General features: G+C 36.7%; 1 protein-coding gene and 1 long non-coding RNA gene across 7 annotated transcripts in view; one reads left to right on the plus strand and one right to left on the minus strand.

The window, feature by feature from the left end:
• Positions 1-6423: 6423 nt before the first annotated feature.
• Positions 6424-13891, minus strand: part of sgk1 (serum/glucocorticoid regulated kinase 1) — a 34023-nt gene continuing 26555 nt past the window's right edge. For 3 of the 6 annotated variants that reach the window (XM_031321767.2, XM_035995218.1, XM_031321771.2), the window contains 9 exons: positions 10695-10770; positions 10410-10485; positions 10066-10254; positions 9849-9980; positions 8907-9143; positions 8704-8799; positions 8338-8493; positions 8140-8229; positions 6424-7925 (listed from right to left, as the gene is read on the minus strand). In XM_031321767.2, the coding sequence (XP_031177627.1) occupies positions 7758-7925; positions 8140-8229; positions 8338-8493; positions 8704-8799; positions 8907-9143; positions 9849-9980; positions 10066-10254; positions 10410-10485; positions 10695-10770 (1220 nt within the window). In that variant the 3' untranslated portion in view covers positions 6424-7757. Of the gene's footprint in view, positions 7926-8139; positions 8230-8337; positions 8494-8703; positions 8800-8906; positions 9144-9848; positions 9981-10065; positions 10255-10409; positions 10486-10694; positions 10771-10879; positions 11035-12280; positions 12321-12662; positions 12875-13891 lie in introns of those variants that run through there. The other 3 variants (XM_031321772.2, XM_031321773.2, XM_031321770.2) reach the window with 3 other exon arrangements.
• Positions 8536-8784, plus strand: LOC116066034. Its single transcript, XR_004108879.1, has 2 exons — positions 8536-8649; positions 8683-8784. It is a non-coding gene; the product is annotated as an uncharacterized LOC116066034 (long non-coding RNA).

A 13891-nucleotide genomic window follows, 5' to 3' on the forward strand; every position in this document is an offset into this window, starting at 1 on the left:
ATTCCTTGCCTCCACATCACATCATAGTATAGTATGTCGAAAAAATTCATAGTATAGTATGTCGAAAAAAGTCATAAAAAAGGCATAGTATAGTGTGTCGAAAAAAGTTACAAAAAAGTCATGGTATAGTATGTCGAAAAAAGTTGTATAGTATTTCGAAAAAGAAAATATCAAAAAAGTAATGGTATGGTATGTCGAAAAAAGTCATAGTATAGTATGTCCAAAAAATCTTTAAAAAATCTTTAAAAAAGTCATAGTATAGTATGTCTAAAAAAGCCATAGTATAGTATGTCGAAAAAAGTCATAAAAAAGGCATAGTATAGTATGTCAAAAAAGTAATAAAAAAGTTATGTTGAAAAAAGTCATAGTATCGTATGTCGAAAAAAGTCACACTATAGTATGTCGAAAAGAGTCATACAAAAGGCAAAGTATAGTATGTTGAAAAAAGTCATAGTATAGTATGTCCAAAAAAATCTTAAAAAAGTCATAGTATAGTGTGTCGAAAAAAGTCATAAAAAAGCATAGTATAGTATGTCCAAAAAAGTCATAGTATAGTATGTCTAGTATGTCATAAATATGTTGTACAAATTAGATTAACCTTATATTTTATGAGTAGATTCGGCCTGAGCCTGTCTAACTTTTTTATTTAGTCATAGTAGAATAAGAAAAAATTCAAAATTCATAGTATAGTATGTCGAAAAAAGTCATAAAAAAGGCATAGTATAGTATGTCGAAAATAGTCATAGTATAGTATGTCGAAAAAAGTCATAACAAAGCATAGTATAGTATGTCCAAAAAAGTAATTGTGTAGTGTTTCGAAAAAAAATTATAAAAAAAGTAATGGTATGGTATGTCGAAAAAAGTCTTAAAATAGTCATAGTATAGTATGTAGAAAAAGTCACAAAAAAGTCATAGTATAGTATGTCAAAAAAATCTTTAAAAAAGTCATAGTATATTATGTCGAAAAAAGTCATGAAAAAGTCAAAGTATAGTATGTCGAAAAAAGCCATAGTATAGTATGTCAAAAAAGTAATAAAAAAGTTATAGTATAGTATGTCGAAAAAAGTCATAGTATAGTATGTCGAAAAAAGCCATAGTATAGTATGTCAAAAAAGTAATAAAAAAGTTATAGTATAGTATGTCGAAAAAAGTCACACTATAGTATGTCGAAAGTCATACAAAAGGCATAGTATAGTATGTCGAAAAAAGTCATAAAAAAGCATAGTATAGTATGTCCAAAAAAGTCACAGTATAGTATCTCGAAAAAAAGTCATAGTATAGTATCTCGAAAAAAGTAATAAAAAAGGCAGAGTATAGTATGTCGAAAAAAGTCATAGTATAGTATTTAGAAAAAAATTATAAAAGAAGTAATGGTATGGTATGTCGAAAAAAGTCTTAAAAAAGTCATAGTATAGTATGTAGAAAAAGTGACAAAAAAGTCATAGTATAAAATGTCAAAAAAATCTTTAAAAAAGTCCTAGTATATTATGTCAAAAAAAGTCATGAAAAAGTCATAGTATAGTATGTCGAAAAAAGCCATAGTATAGTATGTCAAAAAAAGTCATAAAAAAGGCATAGTATAGTATGTCGAAAAAGTAATGAAAAAGTTATAGTATAGTATGTCGAAAAAAGTCATAGTATCGTATGTCGACAAAAATCACACTATAGTATGTCGAAAAGAGTCATACAAAAGGCAAAGTATATGTCGAAAAAGTCATAGTATAGTATGTCCAAAGAAATCTTAAAAAAGTCATAGTAGTGTGTCGAAAAAAGTCATAAAAAAGCATAGTATAGTATGTCCAAAAAAGTCATAGTATAGTATGTCTAGTATGTCATAAATATGTCGTACAAAATTAGATTAACCTTATATTTTATGAGTAGATTCGGCCTGAGCCTGTGTAACTTTTTCATTTAGTCATAGTAGAATAAGTTTAAAAAAGTCATGAAAATTCATAGTATAGTATGTCTAAAAAACTCATGAAAAAGTCATAGTATAGTATGTCGAAAAAAGTCATAGTATAGTATGTCGAAAAAAGTCATAAAAAAGGCATAGTATAGTATGTCGAAAAAAATTATAGTATAGTATGTCGAAAAAAGTCATAAAAAAGGCATAGTATAGTATGTCAAAAAATAATAAAAAAGTTATAGTATAGTATGTCGAAAAAAGTCATAGTATAGAATGTCCAAAAAAGTCTTAAAAAAGTCATAGTATAATGTGTCAAAAATAAAAGCATAGTATAGTATGTCCAAAAACGTCATAGTATAGTATGTCGAAAAAAGTCATAACAAAGGCATAGTATAGCATGTCGAAAAAAGTCATAACAAAGGCATAGTATAGTATGTCGAAAAAAGTCATAGTATAGTATCTCCAAAAAAGTCATAAAAAAGGCATAGTATAGTATGTCGAAAAAAGTCATTGTATAGTATTTCGAAAAGAAATTATAAAAAATGTAATGGTATGGTATGTCGAAAAAAGTCTCAAAAAAGTCATAGTATAGTATGTAGAAAAAGTCACAAAAAAGTCATAGTATAGTATGTCAAAAAAATCTTTAAAAAAGTCATAGTATAGTATGTCAAAAAAAGCCATAGTATAGTATGTCGAAAAGAGTATTACAAAAGGCAAAGTATAGTATGTTGAAAAAAGCATAGTATAGTATGTCGAAAAAAGTCATAGTATAGTATGTCGAAAAAAGTCATAACAAAGGCCTAGTATAGTATGTCGAAAAAAGTCATAGTATAGTATCTCCAAAAAAGTCATAAAAAAAGTCATAGTATAGTATCTCCAAAAAAGTCATTGTATAGTATTTCGAAAAAAAAAATTATAAAAAAGTAATGGTATGGTATGTCCAAAAAAGTCTCAAAAAAGTCATAGTATAGTTTGTAGAAAAAGTCACAAAAAAAGTCATAGTATAGTGTGTCGAAAAAAGTCATAAAAAAGCATAGTATAGTATGTAGAAAAAGTCACAAAAAAAGTCATAGTATAGTGTGTCGAAAAAAGTCATAGTATAGTATCTCCAAAAAAGTCATAAAAAAGTCATAGTATAGTATCTCCAAAAAAGTCATTGTATAGTATTTCGAAAAAAAAAATTATAAAAAAGTAATGGTATGGTATGTCCAAAAAAGTCTCAAAAAAGTCATAGTATAGTTTGTAGAAAAAGTCACAAAAAACGTCATAGTATAGTGTGACGAAAAAAGTCTTAGTATAGTATCTCCAAAAAAGTCATAAAAAAGTCATAGTATAGTATCTCCAAAAAAGTCATTGTATAGTATTTCGGAAAAAAAAATTATAAAAAAGTAATGGTATGGTATGTCCAAAAAAGTCTCAAAAAAGTCATAGTATAGTTTGTAGAAAAAGTCACAAAAAACGTCATAGTATAGTGTGTCGAAAAAAGTCATAAAAAAGCATAGTATAGTATGTCGAAAAAAGTCATAGTATAGTATGTCGAAAAAAGTCATAACAAAGGCATAGTATAGTATGTCGAAAAAAGTCATAGTATAGTATGTCGAAAAAAGTCATGGTATAGTATGTCGAAAAAAGTCATAAAAAAGTCATAGTATGGTATCTCGAAAAAAAGTCATTGTATAGTATTTCGAAAAAATAATTATAAAAAAAAGTAATGGTATGTCGAAAAAAGTCACAGTATAGTATGTCGAAAAAAGTCATAAAAAGCATAGTATAGTATGTCGAAAAAAGTCATAGTATAGTATCTCCAAAAAAGTCATAAAAAAGTCATAGTATAGTATCTCCAAAAAAGTCATAAAAAAGGCATAGTATAGTATGTCGAAAAAAGTAATTGTATAGTATTTCGAAAAAAAAGTATAAAAAAAGTAATGGTATGGTATGTCGAAAAAAGTCTCAAAAAAGTCATAGTATAGTATGTAGAAAAAGTCACAAAAAAAGTCATAGTTTAGTGTGTCAAAAAAATCTTTAAAAAAGTCATAGTATATTATGTCGAAAAAAGTCATGTATAGTATGTCGAAAAAAGTCATAAAAAAAGCATAGCATAGTATGTCGAAAAAAGTCATAGTACAAAATGTCATTAAAAAGATCATAGTATGACAAAAATGTCATAATATGCATGTCTTTGTGTTGGAAGGAGACCCACATACAAACACCATGGTTTGACTGGGATCCGAACCATAAACTTTGAAATGTCAACTCTCAATGGTGCAACATTGCTTACCACAGAGCCACAGCACTGTAGTCCACAATGTCGAAAAAGTGACAAAAGAGTCATAGTTTAGCTTCGAAAAAAGTCATAGTATAGTATGTCGAAAAAAGCCATAAAAAAGTCAGAATATAATATGTCGAAAAAAGTCACACTATAGTATGTCGAAAAAAGTAATAAAAAAATCATAATATAGTATGTCGAAAAAAGTCATAGTATAGTATGTCGAAAAAAAGTCATAGTATAGTATATCAAGAAAAAAATGTCATTAAAAAGGTAATAGTATGACAAAGATGTCATAGTACGCATGTCTTTGTGGTGGGAGGAGACCCACACAAACACCATGCCCTAACTGGGAACCATACCAGAAACTTTGAAACATCAATTCTCAATGGGGTAACAGTGCTTACCACTGAGCCACAGCACTGTAGTCTACAATGTGTGACAAAAGAGTCATAGTTTAGTTTCAAAAAAAATATAGCATGTCGAAGAAAATCATTAAGAAGTCATAGTATGTCGAAGAAAATCATTAAAAAGTCACAGTATAGTGTGTCGTCATTTTTATTTTTTTTAAAAGTCATATTATAGTATCTCGAAAAAAGTCATAAAAAAGTCATAGTATAGAATGTAAAAATAATGTACCATCTCAAAAGTTTCACCACACAAATGGGCATCCCCAATTAATTTGAAAATATTACCAGTGGCCGTCTTGGATTTGACCTCTAACAGTCCTCATAAAATGCACAATTTTATGAGAACTTATCCGCTATACACTTTTATATATGTTGTACAATCAACTTGTTTACCTTATCAGTTCAGGACTTGGCCAGCAGATGGCAGTGCATGACCATTGCTGCTGAACAGATTATAGCACATCTTCGGCCCAATACCGTTTTACAAAGAGACAGATCCTATAAAGTACAGGTTAAGCTAATATTATGGGGGTTAATCAGCAATAAGTACCTTTGTTTATCTTTTTCGAAAGCTAATACCATTGGACACTAATGAGGAAAAGGATGAATGTACTGTGCTACTCACAATATAATACATCCATGCAGCAGCAGCCGCAGCAGCAGGGACTTTATTTTCAAAGTCATGTTTAGGTAGATACAAAGGGTGAAGCCAAACTTTGAATTCGAAATTTGAATAGTCTGATATCTCAGATATAATATGTGCAAGATTTGTGTTAATTATTATTTTAGATAGGGAAATAGCAGCTCTAGCAGATTTTCTAATTCTGAAGATGTTATTTAGTTTCTTTTAAAACTTGTGCATAAACCTTGTGTGGACATTTTGATCTGGATTCACTGACTTTTCAAGCAACTTCTTAGACCAAAAATGTCAAAATGTTCTGAGTTTAAGTCCAGAGAGTTAAACATGTTATGGGTTTCCACTAGGACATCTTCCCCACAGTCCTCTTATAATTTAAATGTTCATGGCAAAATTCTTTTTTTTACTTTCTCCCGTTCCCAAGGAGTTAGAGGTCAGAGGTCACCCGCACAATAACCTCCTGGATCTGGAAAACATTCAGTGTCCTCCTTAAAGACACCCAGCAGACTCATAAGTACATTGTCCCTCTTGAACACACCCTCCTGCTGTAATCTTATTAAAGACACAATACAAATTTAAATCATTCTTACCTAAATTATCAGTAATGCAATCATAGCTTGCTCTGCTACTGCTATCTAAAACTGCTCTGGTTCTTATATTGTGTTTTGACCTGGAGTGGCCTTATCAGTCTATTTGAGGTCAGCCAATAGTTTCCCCACAAACAGATCCACACACACACACACACACACACACACACACACACACACACACACACACACACACATACACACACACACACAGACACACACACACACACACACACACACACACACACACACACACACACACACACACACATGAACATCACAATGATTGTTGTGTGAAGCTGCTGACGCATGGAGTGGGGTAAAGTCCTTTCTACACTTATGTAGGACGTTCGGCAGGAGTCAGTAGCCCAAACTCCTTCCAACCAGAACTAGTAAATGTATACCAGATCTTCATTTTTTACATTTTTTAGTTTACTTTATAACTTACTAATAAATGCTTTGATGTCATTATTTTATAGGGACTCTCCTGGACTGAACTGGCAATATCAAGAAAAGATTATATAACAATGATCTGCACATTTCAGACCAAAGAAAAAATCAATAAAAGCAATTTCACGTACATGTAGTCCATTTATCAATTATTACAAACAAGGTTATAAGGTGTAATAAAGTTAAACTTTTATTGCAAACCAAACATGGTCACATAAATCTTAAACAATTTTACAATTTACAGTACATTTAACATGAATTGTTACATATACATATTTAAGCATACCTTTAGTCATTTCTTGTTCAATATACATTAAATCTAGTACACATAACTCCAAATATACAAACAAACTTAAATACCGTCAAACTGCATTACAGCAATATTAAAATGGAATGTTCAGTTTCGATGTTGTCGGCTTACTATTGTGAGGTGAATGGAAGACTACTGTATATGAGGGGGACACAGTTGGCAAGCAGAACTACACAAATACCTCTGAACACATCACTCTCTTTCTCACCTAGCAGCTGTGCTCTCTCTTTCTCTCTCTCTATCACCATTATTGTTGTATGTGCAAATGAAGATATGAAACATCGTTTGAGTTCTTTACGTCTCGCGTGTTAAAGCCAGAACAGGTGTGTTAATTTGGTGCTACATCGTTCCTCTCAAAACAGATCGTCTCCCCTGCTGGTGTCAGGTGTGGAGCTAAATGAAACGTGGTGACCTTAAGGTCGACGCAGACAAACCCAAAAGATGTGAGTTCTGATGGAGAGAAAAAAAATAAAAGGCACCTTTGAGAGAAAAAAATTAAACATCCCCCTCTGTAACATTCAGCTTCAAATGACTCCCTTGTTCAACCACACAGACAGTAAATAAAAAAACTAAAGCACCAAAATAAATGTCATCTCCAAGCTACTTATTCAAACACAACAGGTAGGTCCCCTGTGGGTTGTTAGACAGAAACTCAAAAGAAGGAAGATGATTCGCTACATCGATGAAGATGGAAATCCTTGTCAGGGCTGGTACGGTACGGTCCAGCCTTCCTCTTTTGAGAAAAGATGGAAGTTGGTGTGTGTGCTTGTCGGTTGTGGCTTTAGGGTCGAGGGAGGCTTTAAAGCTGCCTGAGCTGTGTGCAAAGAACCTCCACTATCTGGTAAGAGATGGGCAATGAAGGCTGCAGAGCGTCTCTGTCTGTTGTGGAAGGTTGAAGTATTTGTGTGTTGGTAAATCAGGGTAAGATGGAGGATTACAAACCCCAATAAGTCATCTCATCATGGCAGGCTTCCTCTTGTAGCAAGTCTTCTTTCAAGAGTTGGAGAGATCATGGCAAGTACACATGTTTAAATTATTTGCAGATGCAGAGTTGTTGCAAGCGTTGCTTCGGGATTGTCCATCATCCCGACGGGAAATGTAACGTGGGGTCAAGATGCAAGTCCATGGACACGCCACAGTTCATGTCCTGTAAGTGTGAATTGGAGTCCATTGAGTGCCTGTGTTTAAATACTATAGGTAGGAGTCCATAGACGGGGCATAGGAGAAGCCCACAAAGGCCTCTGCAGCCTCTTTGATGCTTGCTGTGGCGAGCGCGCTGTCTGGGGAACAACCAATGGAGTTTGGCACTGGCTCGTCTGTGAACTCTGGATCAAAGTGCCGCAGGTCGTTGGGTCCCGTCTGGGAAGAAGGAAGGAGGGAAGGAGAGGATTAGTCAGGCTGTAGAATACCTTGCCATAACTGGAAATGTTTTAAACCTCAGCGAGGATGTTCCATGCTCTTGGTCTAGTTATATAAATGTAAATACTGAGGACTAGGACATGAGCAAGTCTCCTGTAGAAAATCAAAAGTCTGCCATAATCAGCACTTATTGGGGTATTAAAAAGGAACGTACCACGTTGGGGTTGAAGGGAGGGGTGATCTTTTTGGCATTGAGGTCATCCCAGTTAATAGGGGAGAAGAACATGTGGTTCTTAATTTCAATCTGCGAAGAGACACAAAAGACAAATAATTAAACAATGTCCTTTAATGTAAATAATATGTTAATATGCATACAGATACACACATACGATCAACATGACCAAACACTTACAAAGTCGTCTGTGCAGCCCAGCCTCTTGGTTCGGTCCTTCTGCAGCAGGCCCTCCAGCAAGTGTCTGGCTGCATTGGAAATGTTGGGTTTCAGCTGCAGCGGCTTGTTCAATATGTTGTCATACATTTCTGCTGTGTTGCGGCTGTAGAATGGAGGCTGGGGAGGAACAAAAAGAACTGATTAGCATCTTGGCAACAATAAGGAGCGAGAAATCCACATGACGAACACTGATTGCGTCATTTTAAATCAGTATAATTCAATACAATATAACTCAATATTATCAGATATAGTTCTGACAAGAAAACATTAAGGGTGGGGTGTAACTTTACTATAAAAGCATGTAAGGTGAATGTGAATGTTACTCACCAGGCCGTACAGCATCTCATAGAGAACAGCTCCTAAACACCACCAGTCTACCGTCCTGTCATACGGCTGCTTGTGTAGAACCTCAGGAGCTAAATACTGTAGAGAGAAATGGTAAGTTACAGTACTGAATATTACTTTTTATGACTATGAATATGACTTTTTTTTTAGTGCTGTTTCCGAATCACCGGATGTTTTGTCCTTACCTCTGGCGTACCGCAGAAGGTCGACGTGGTCCCGTTGGGTTCAATGTTCTCCTTGCACAGGCCGAAATCTGTAAGAATGATGTGTCCCTGTGAGTCCAGCAGGATGTTCTCTGGCTTCAGGTCTCTGTAGACGATGTTGAGGGAGTGGAGGTAGCCCAGTGCGCTGCCGATCTCTGCCGCGTAGAACCTGGCTCTGGGCTCGAGGAAGCAGCGCTCTCTCTGTAGATGGTAGAACAGCTGGAAGACAGAGAAAAAGAGTGTTTTGAGTAACAAAACCTTAAAATGTCTTGATTATGTCAGATTATCCACAAAATGACATGAGCAGAGATAGGAAATTAGAAGACCAAGGATAAACAGACAAATACAGAGACAAAGAGGAAATTGGATAGGAGGAAATAAAGAGGCAGGAAGGCGACAGCTTAAAAAGTTTGACAAGGGAAGACAGATGGAACGAGGGCCAGAGGTGGCACGCAGCAGGATAGAGGGGGAAAAGAGGGGAAGAAAAGAGAAAGGGAAGAAGGAGAGTAAATGCTTCCTGTTTCTCGATGAGGCCCATATTTAATCAACACTGTCTTTGCTCGTCCAACAATCGCAGGAAATTAACACACTGAGTCTGAATGGTGCTGCTAATTTTGGCCCAAGTCTGTCCCACTGTCCCAACCCACCACATGATTTCCTGAGAGGTGTTTCCTTTAAAGAAAGACAGAGCGACAGCTTCTGTTCTGCTTCTCATGACAGGATATCCCCTCTGTCTGTCTGTGTTTCTACCTCATCTTGCACTACAATATTATTCCTCCAGCTATATCCATATTTAAAATGTCCTCCTAGGCCATTCGTTTATCTTTAGCTCCTTCTTTAAATAGCTCAGCTTCTCCCTTCTCTTATATCATCTCTGCTTCATGTCCTCATCTTTTTCTGGCAGCAGTTCAACCGGTAACTCACCTCTCCTCCATTGATGTAGTCCAAGATGAAGTAGAGTTTGTCCGCTGTTTGGAAAGAGTAGTGCAGGCCCACCAAGAACGGGTGCTTGACATTCTTTAGCAGCACATTCCTCTCTGACATGATGTGTTTCTCCTGAGGAATACAAAGAGCAGGCTGTTAGAGGGGTTGACACTTTTTGTTGCATGCGTACATTTGGTATGTCGGCATGCACATTTACCTCCTTCTTCTTGAGGATGGCCTTTTTCTGTAGGACTTTGACTGCGTAAAACTCGTCATCTGCACGATGGCGTGCGAGCAAGACCTTGCCGAAGCTGCCCTTGCCGATCACTTTGAGGAAGTGAAAGTCGCTGGGTTTGGCCGAGGGGTTGGAGGACGGACCGAGGTTGATCTGTTGGGATGGACTAGGCTGTGAGAGGAGATGAGCAAGTTATAGCCACATTATGAACCCCAAGATGTATGGTAAACATGCAAACAGAGGATATGTGTGTGTATCTCTGCATACGGTGAAATTTAAACAAAGGTAAAAGCAGACATTACACTGTTTAATGCAAATATACTTACAGGAGGAGAGGGGTTTGTGTTCATGAGCTCAGCATCCTGAGGGGGACTCAAGTTCAGAATAGACTGAACTTCAGGACTGAAAAAAAACCACAAAGATTTCAAACTTAGTTCATTTAACAAAGTATCTAAAGTATCCAGGATTTTTTCTGTGTGAATCAGCTGATCTGGGAGTCACATTAAGTCACAAAGCTTCCCCAGAGGACATATGACTGGCATGTCTGGTTGTTTCCAAATGTTTGTCCTCCAGTGAAAGCAGAACAATAACATGAGTCAGATGGTACTCACTGCTTGCAGGCGTAGGAGTTTGTGGCAAGCCTCTGAATGAAGTCGTTCAGACCCATTCTCCTCTGTTTCATAAATGCTGCAACACAAGAGAGAGAAAAATGTTTAGATTTGTAAATAAAAAAACAAAAAGATGTCCATCCATGTCATGAAGAATCAGCTTTAATTATCCAGTTATGGTTCCGTACCGGTGACTAATGCCACTATCCCTTTAGATTTGGAGTAAGTCAGGGCAGACTTTTCTGTCTCTGTTTTAATCGTCATGATGAGTTGAACGGCAGCTCTGTACTCATCAACTGCCTGTCAGCTAAAATATAACTATCATGCCTTTGGCTCTTGTTTTATAACTGACAGGGGAGGAGGGAGGAGCTCCCCCCCACACACACACACCCCCTTGGTGGGCGTGATACTCTGCAAACATTCCTTTCAGCTAAATGGACCGTGAGAAGAAGATCGACCCTCTTCTCGACCAATAAGAGGCCGTTGCGCTCCTAGCGCGTCATAGCCGCACCTCAAGAGGTGCTTGCGTCAAAAACATAGGAAAAAGGGGGAAAAAAGTTCTTTACCACAACTCACTGAAAGGTCGATCTGTACTATTTGCACATATGTTTGTTCAACACCATGGCAACTTTTCACACAATCTGAATTTATCACCAAGAAAGCAACACTTCAGTCTACACTAAGCTGCGAAAACTAATCCTATAGGCTAATCACATCCAGATGTGTCTACTAATGGTGTCCCTTAATCTTGCCAAGAGTACAGAATAAACTGCAGATTGTACAAACATGTGAACACTAGTAATTGAAACTAGAGAGTTCATGAGATTCAGGATTATTCTCCAAGCTGCTGAATAGTTTTTATTACAGTGTATCCATGTTCCCCGCCTAGCCCCCACTGAGACTGCAACTTGGTCCTGTACAAATAATCGGATATACTTAACTAGGCCTATCAGCTTCACCGTTTGGCTACTTCTCAATTAAAACGGCCGGGGGTGACGCAGGTTCCCTCGGTATACAAAAGGAGGGAGAGCCTAAGCTGAGCCGAGGGAGGTCCGATGCCAAGAAAATGCCGCTGCTAGTGGAAAAGTACAGACAGAAACTCCTGAATACATCCAACTCAAACGAGAAAAAAACACAGATCGGCAAGCCTCTCAGAAGAAGCCAAAATACTTCAATGTGATGATCAGAATGGAATTATGTGGAAAAATCTCTCTCTCTTTTTGCGTTTTGTGCGCTGGCAGACAGGAGACCAGACGGGCTCAGTTAGGTAGGCTACAGTTATGTAAGGCACCTGGTTCAAGTTTAACCAACATACATGGGTGGAATGAAAGTATGTACGACGATATCACCTATGAAGGCCAAACCCATTTTACTGATAATAACCGTGCATAAGGAAGAAGACAGAACAAAAACTAATTTAAGTAATTGGCGCTGCACGATTTTACTTATTCAACTGTAAATTTGCTGCACAATATACAATTTACAAAGTCTTGCGTAAAAACATCAAAACACGGTGTAGTTTCACAGGTATTCGGTTTCTTAGCCTGAAAAGACATATGAGCTTTAGTTTCCAGACAATACAAACAAACCTTTCAGATCGGAAGGAACTCTCATTTCTCTGCCTGCAGCGCTCGGCGTTCAACAAGTTGCAAAAGAGAGTTGCCCAGGTTTCTCTGGCACTTTCAACAGACGCTCCTTATCAGCGATCTTTTTCTATAGATAACAGCATCATAAATCTAGGTCACGCGATTATGGGGTAATAGAGCGCCCCCCCAAGTATGTCTGGCTGTGCTTTCTTCCCAACCACAGACACTCCTGACATAAAAGGTAGACCGAAGCAATACCATTTATTCCCACAATACAGAACTACAGTTCCCTACAGGAGCATTATAGGAATACTATGGCGATGGTTTCCGAATGGAGAAACCCATCGCTGTTGGTTTAAAATGAATAACGTTACAGCCTACTTACACGTCAAAGCGGTTGTTTTGTCTTTCATAGGGATGCTTTATTTTCCGAATCACAACACGGAGAGAGACTTCAGGGTCCACGGCAGGCATATAATCGAACTACACTGCATTCCTCTTCTTCGAGATTTTCATCCAGAAGACTTTTTCCCTTTCTTTTCAGGGCGGAGACGTCCCGCCTCTGTTTCCTTCCACTCTACAGTTTGGTGTTTCATGCATGCTGAATGAATTTCCCTCAGGAGGGAGGGGGGGGAGGGGCTTCAAATGGTCCTCATAAGCTCCTACATTCGAGTTCAGCTATTAAAAATATAGACCTCACTTCTATTTACTGTCATTAAAAATCGAACAAAATGATTAAATAATACATTTATTAATTTACATCTGCGTTGCTTTCACCTGCAACGAAATGGATAGAACGGTATTTAAACCCATGAAACGGATGGGTTTTTTTGAGCCAAATAAAAGGAGAAACAGAATCAATCTGCAACTATGTTTATTTACACACCTGGTCCCATGCATTATCAATATATTACTAACACCATTAAGTGGGGACACATTTTTCTAGCTTAGCACTTCCTCAATTATTTGCATTCCATTTGAAACTACACTTTTCTTAATTTGTAATCTTTCACATAAAGACAAAAAACTTGCTTATAGTAAAATGCTGAATGCAAACTTGGCTTACTTACTATAAATGTAACCTTGAAGGCAGTTTTTTTTTTTTTTTTTTTCCAATACAGCCTGCTGTCATTCACCCGCTGAGCTCAGAATTAAAAAGTAACCCGGATTTGGAAATTCACTGAGTTCACATTCATTCGAAGTTTGGAGCTGCCAACAAGTTAAGGCCACATTAAATACTCTTGATGCATTGCTATCCTATCAGAGTTTTGTCTTTGGGAGTGAGTGAAAGAGTAGAGAACAGAGAGAATAAATGAGAAACATAGATGTGAGGACACCAGTGGTAGACAGGTGATGCAGTAAGGAAAACATCCTGGAAATGTGGATCAGACGAAGAATAAACAGATATGAGACGCTACCAGTGACCTTTCAGTCACTTATCTAATTGAGAGCAAGGGACTGTGTGAGAAAAGGTATGCTTTGATGTGTAAGGGTGAGAAAGAAAGTGTGTTGTTTTGCCATTGACCCCCAGCCTCTTTCAGAGAAAAGTGTGACTCTGCAGTTTTTAAATATAGCCTCTACTTTTTACTGCTGTCTCCGTTTCTCCCTTAACTC

Source organism: Sander lucioperca, chromosome 19 (assembly GCF_008315115.2).
Source record: "Sander lucioperca isolate FBNREF2018 chromosome 19, SLUC_FBN_1.2, whole genome shotgun sequence".
Taxonomy (NCBI): Eukaryota; Metazoa; Chordata; class Actinopteri; order Perciformes; family Percidae; genus Sander; species Sander lucioperca.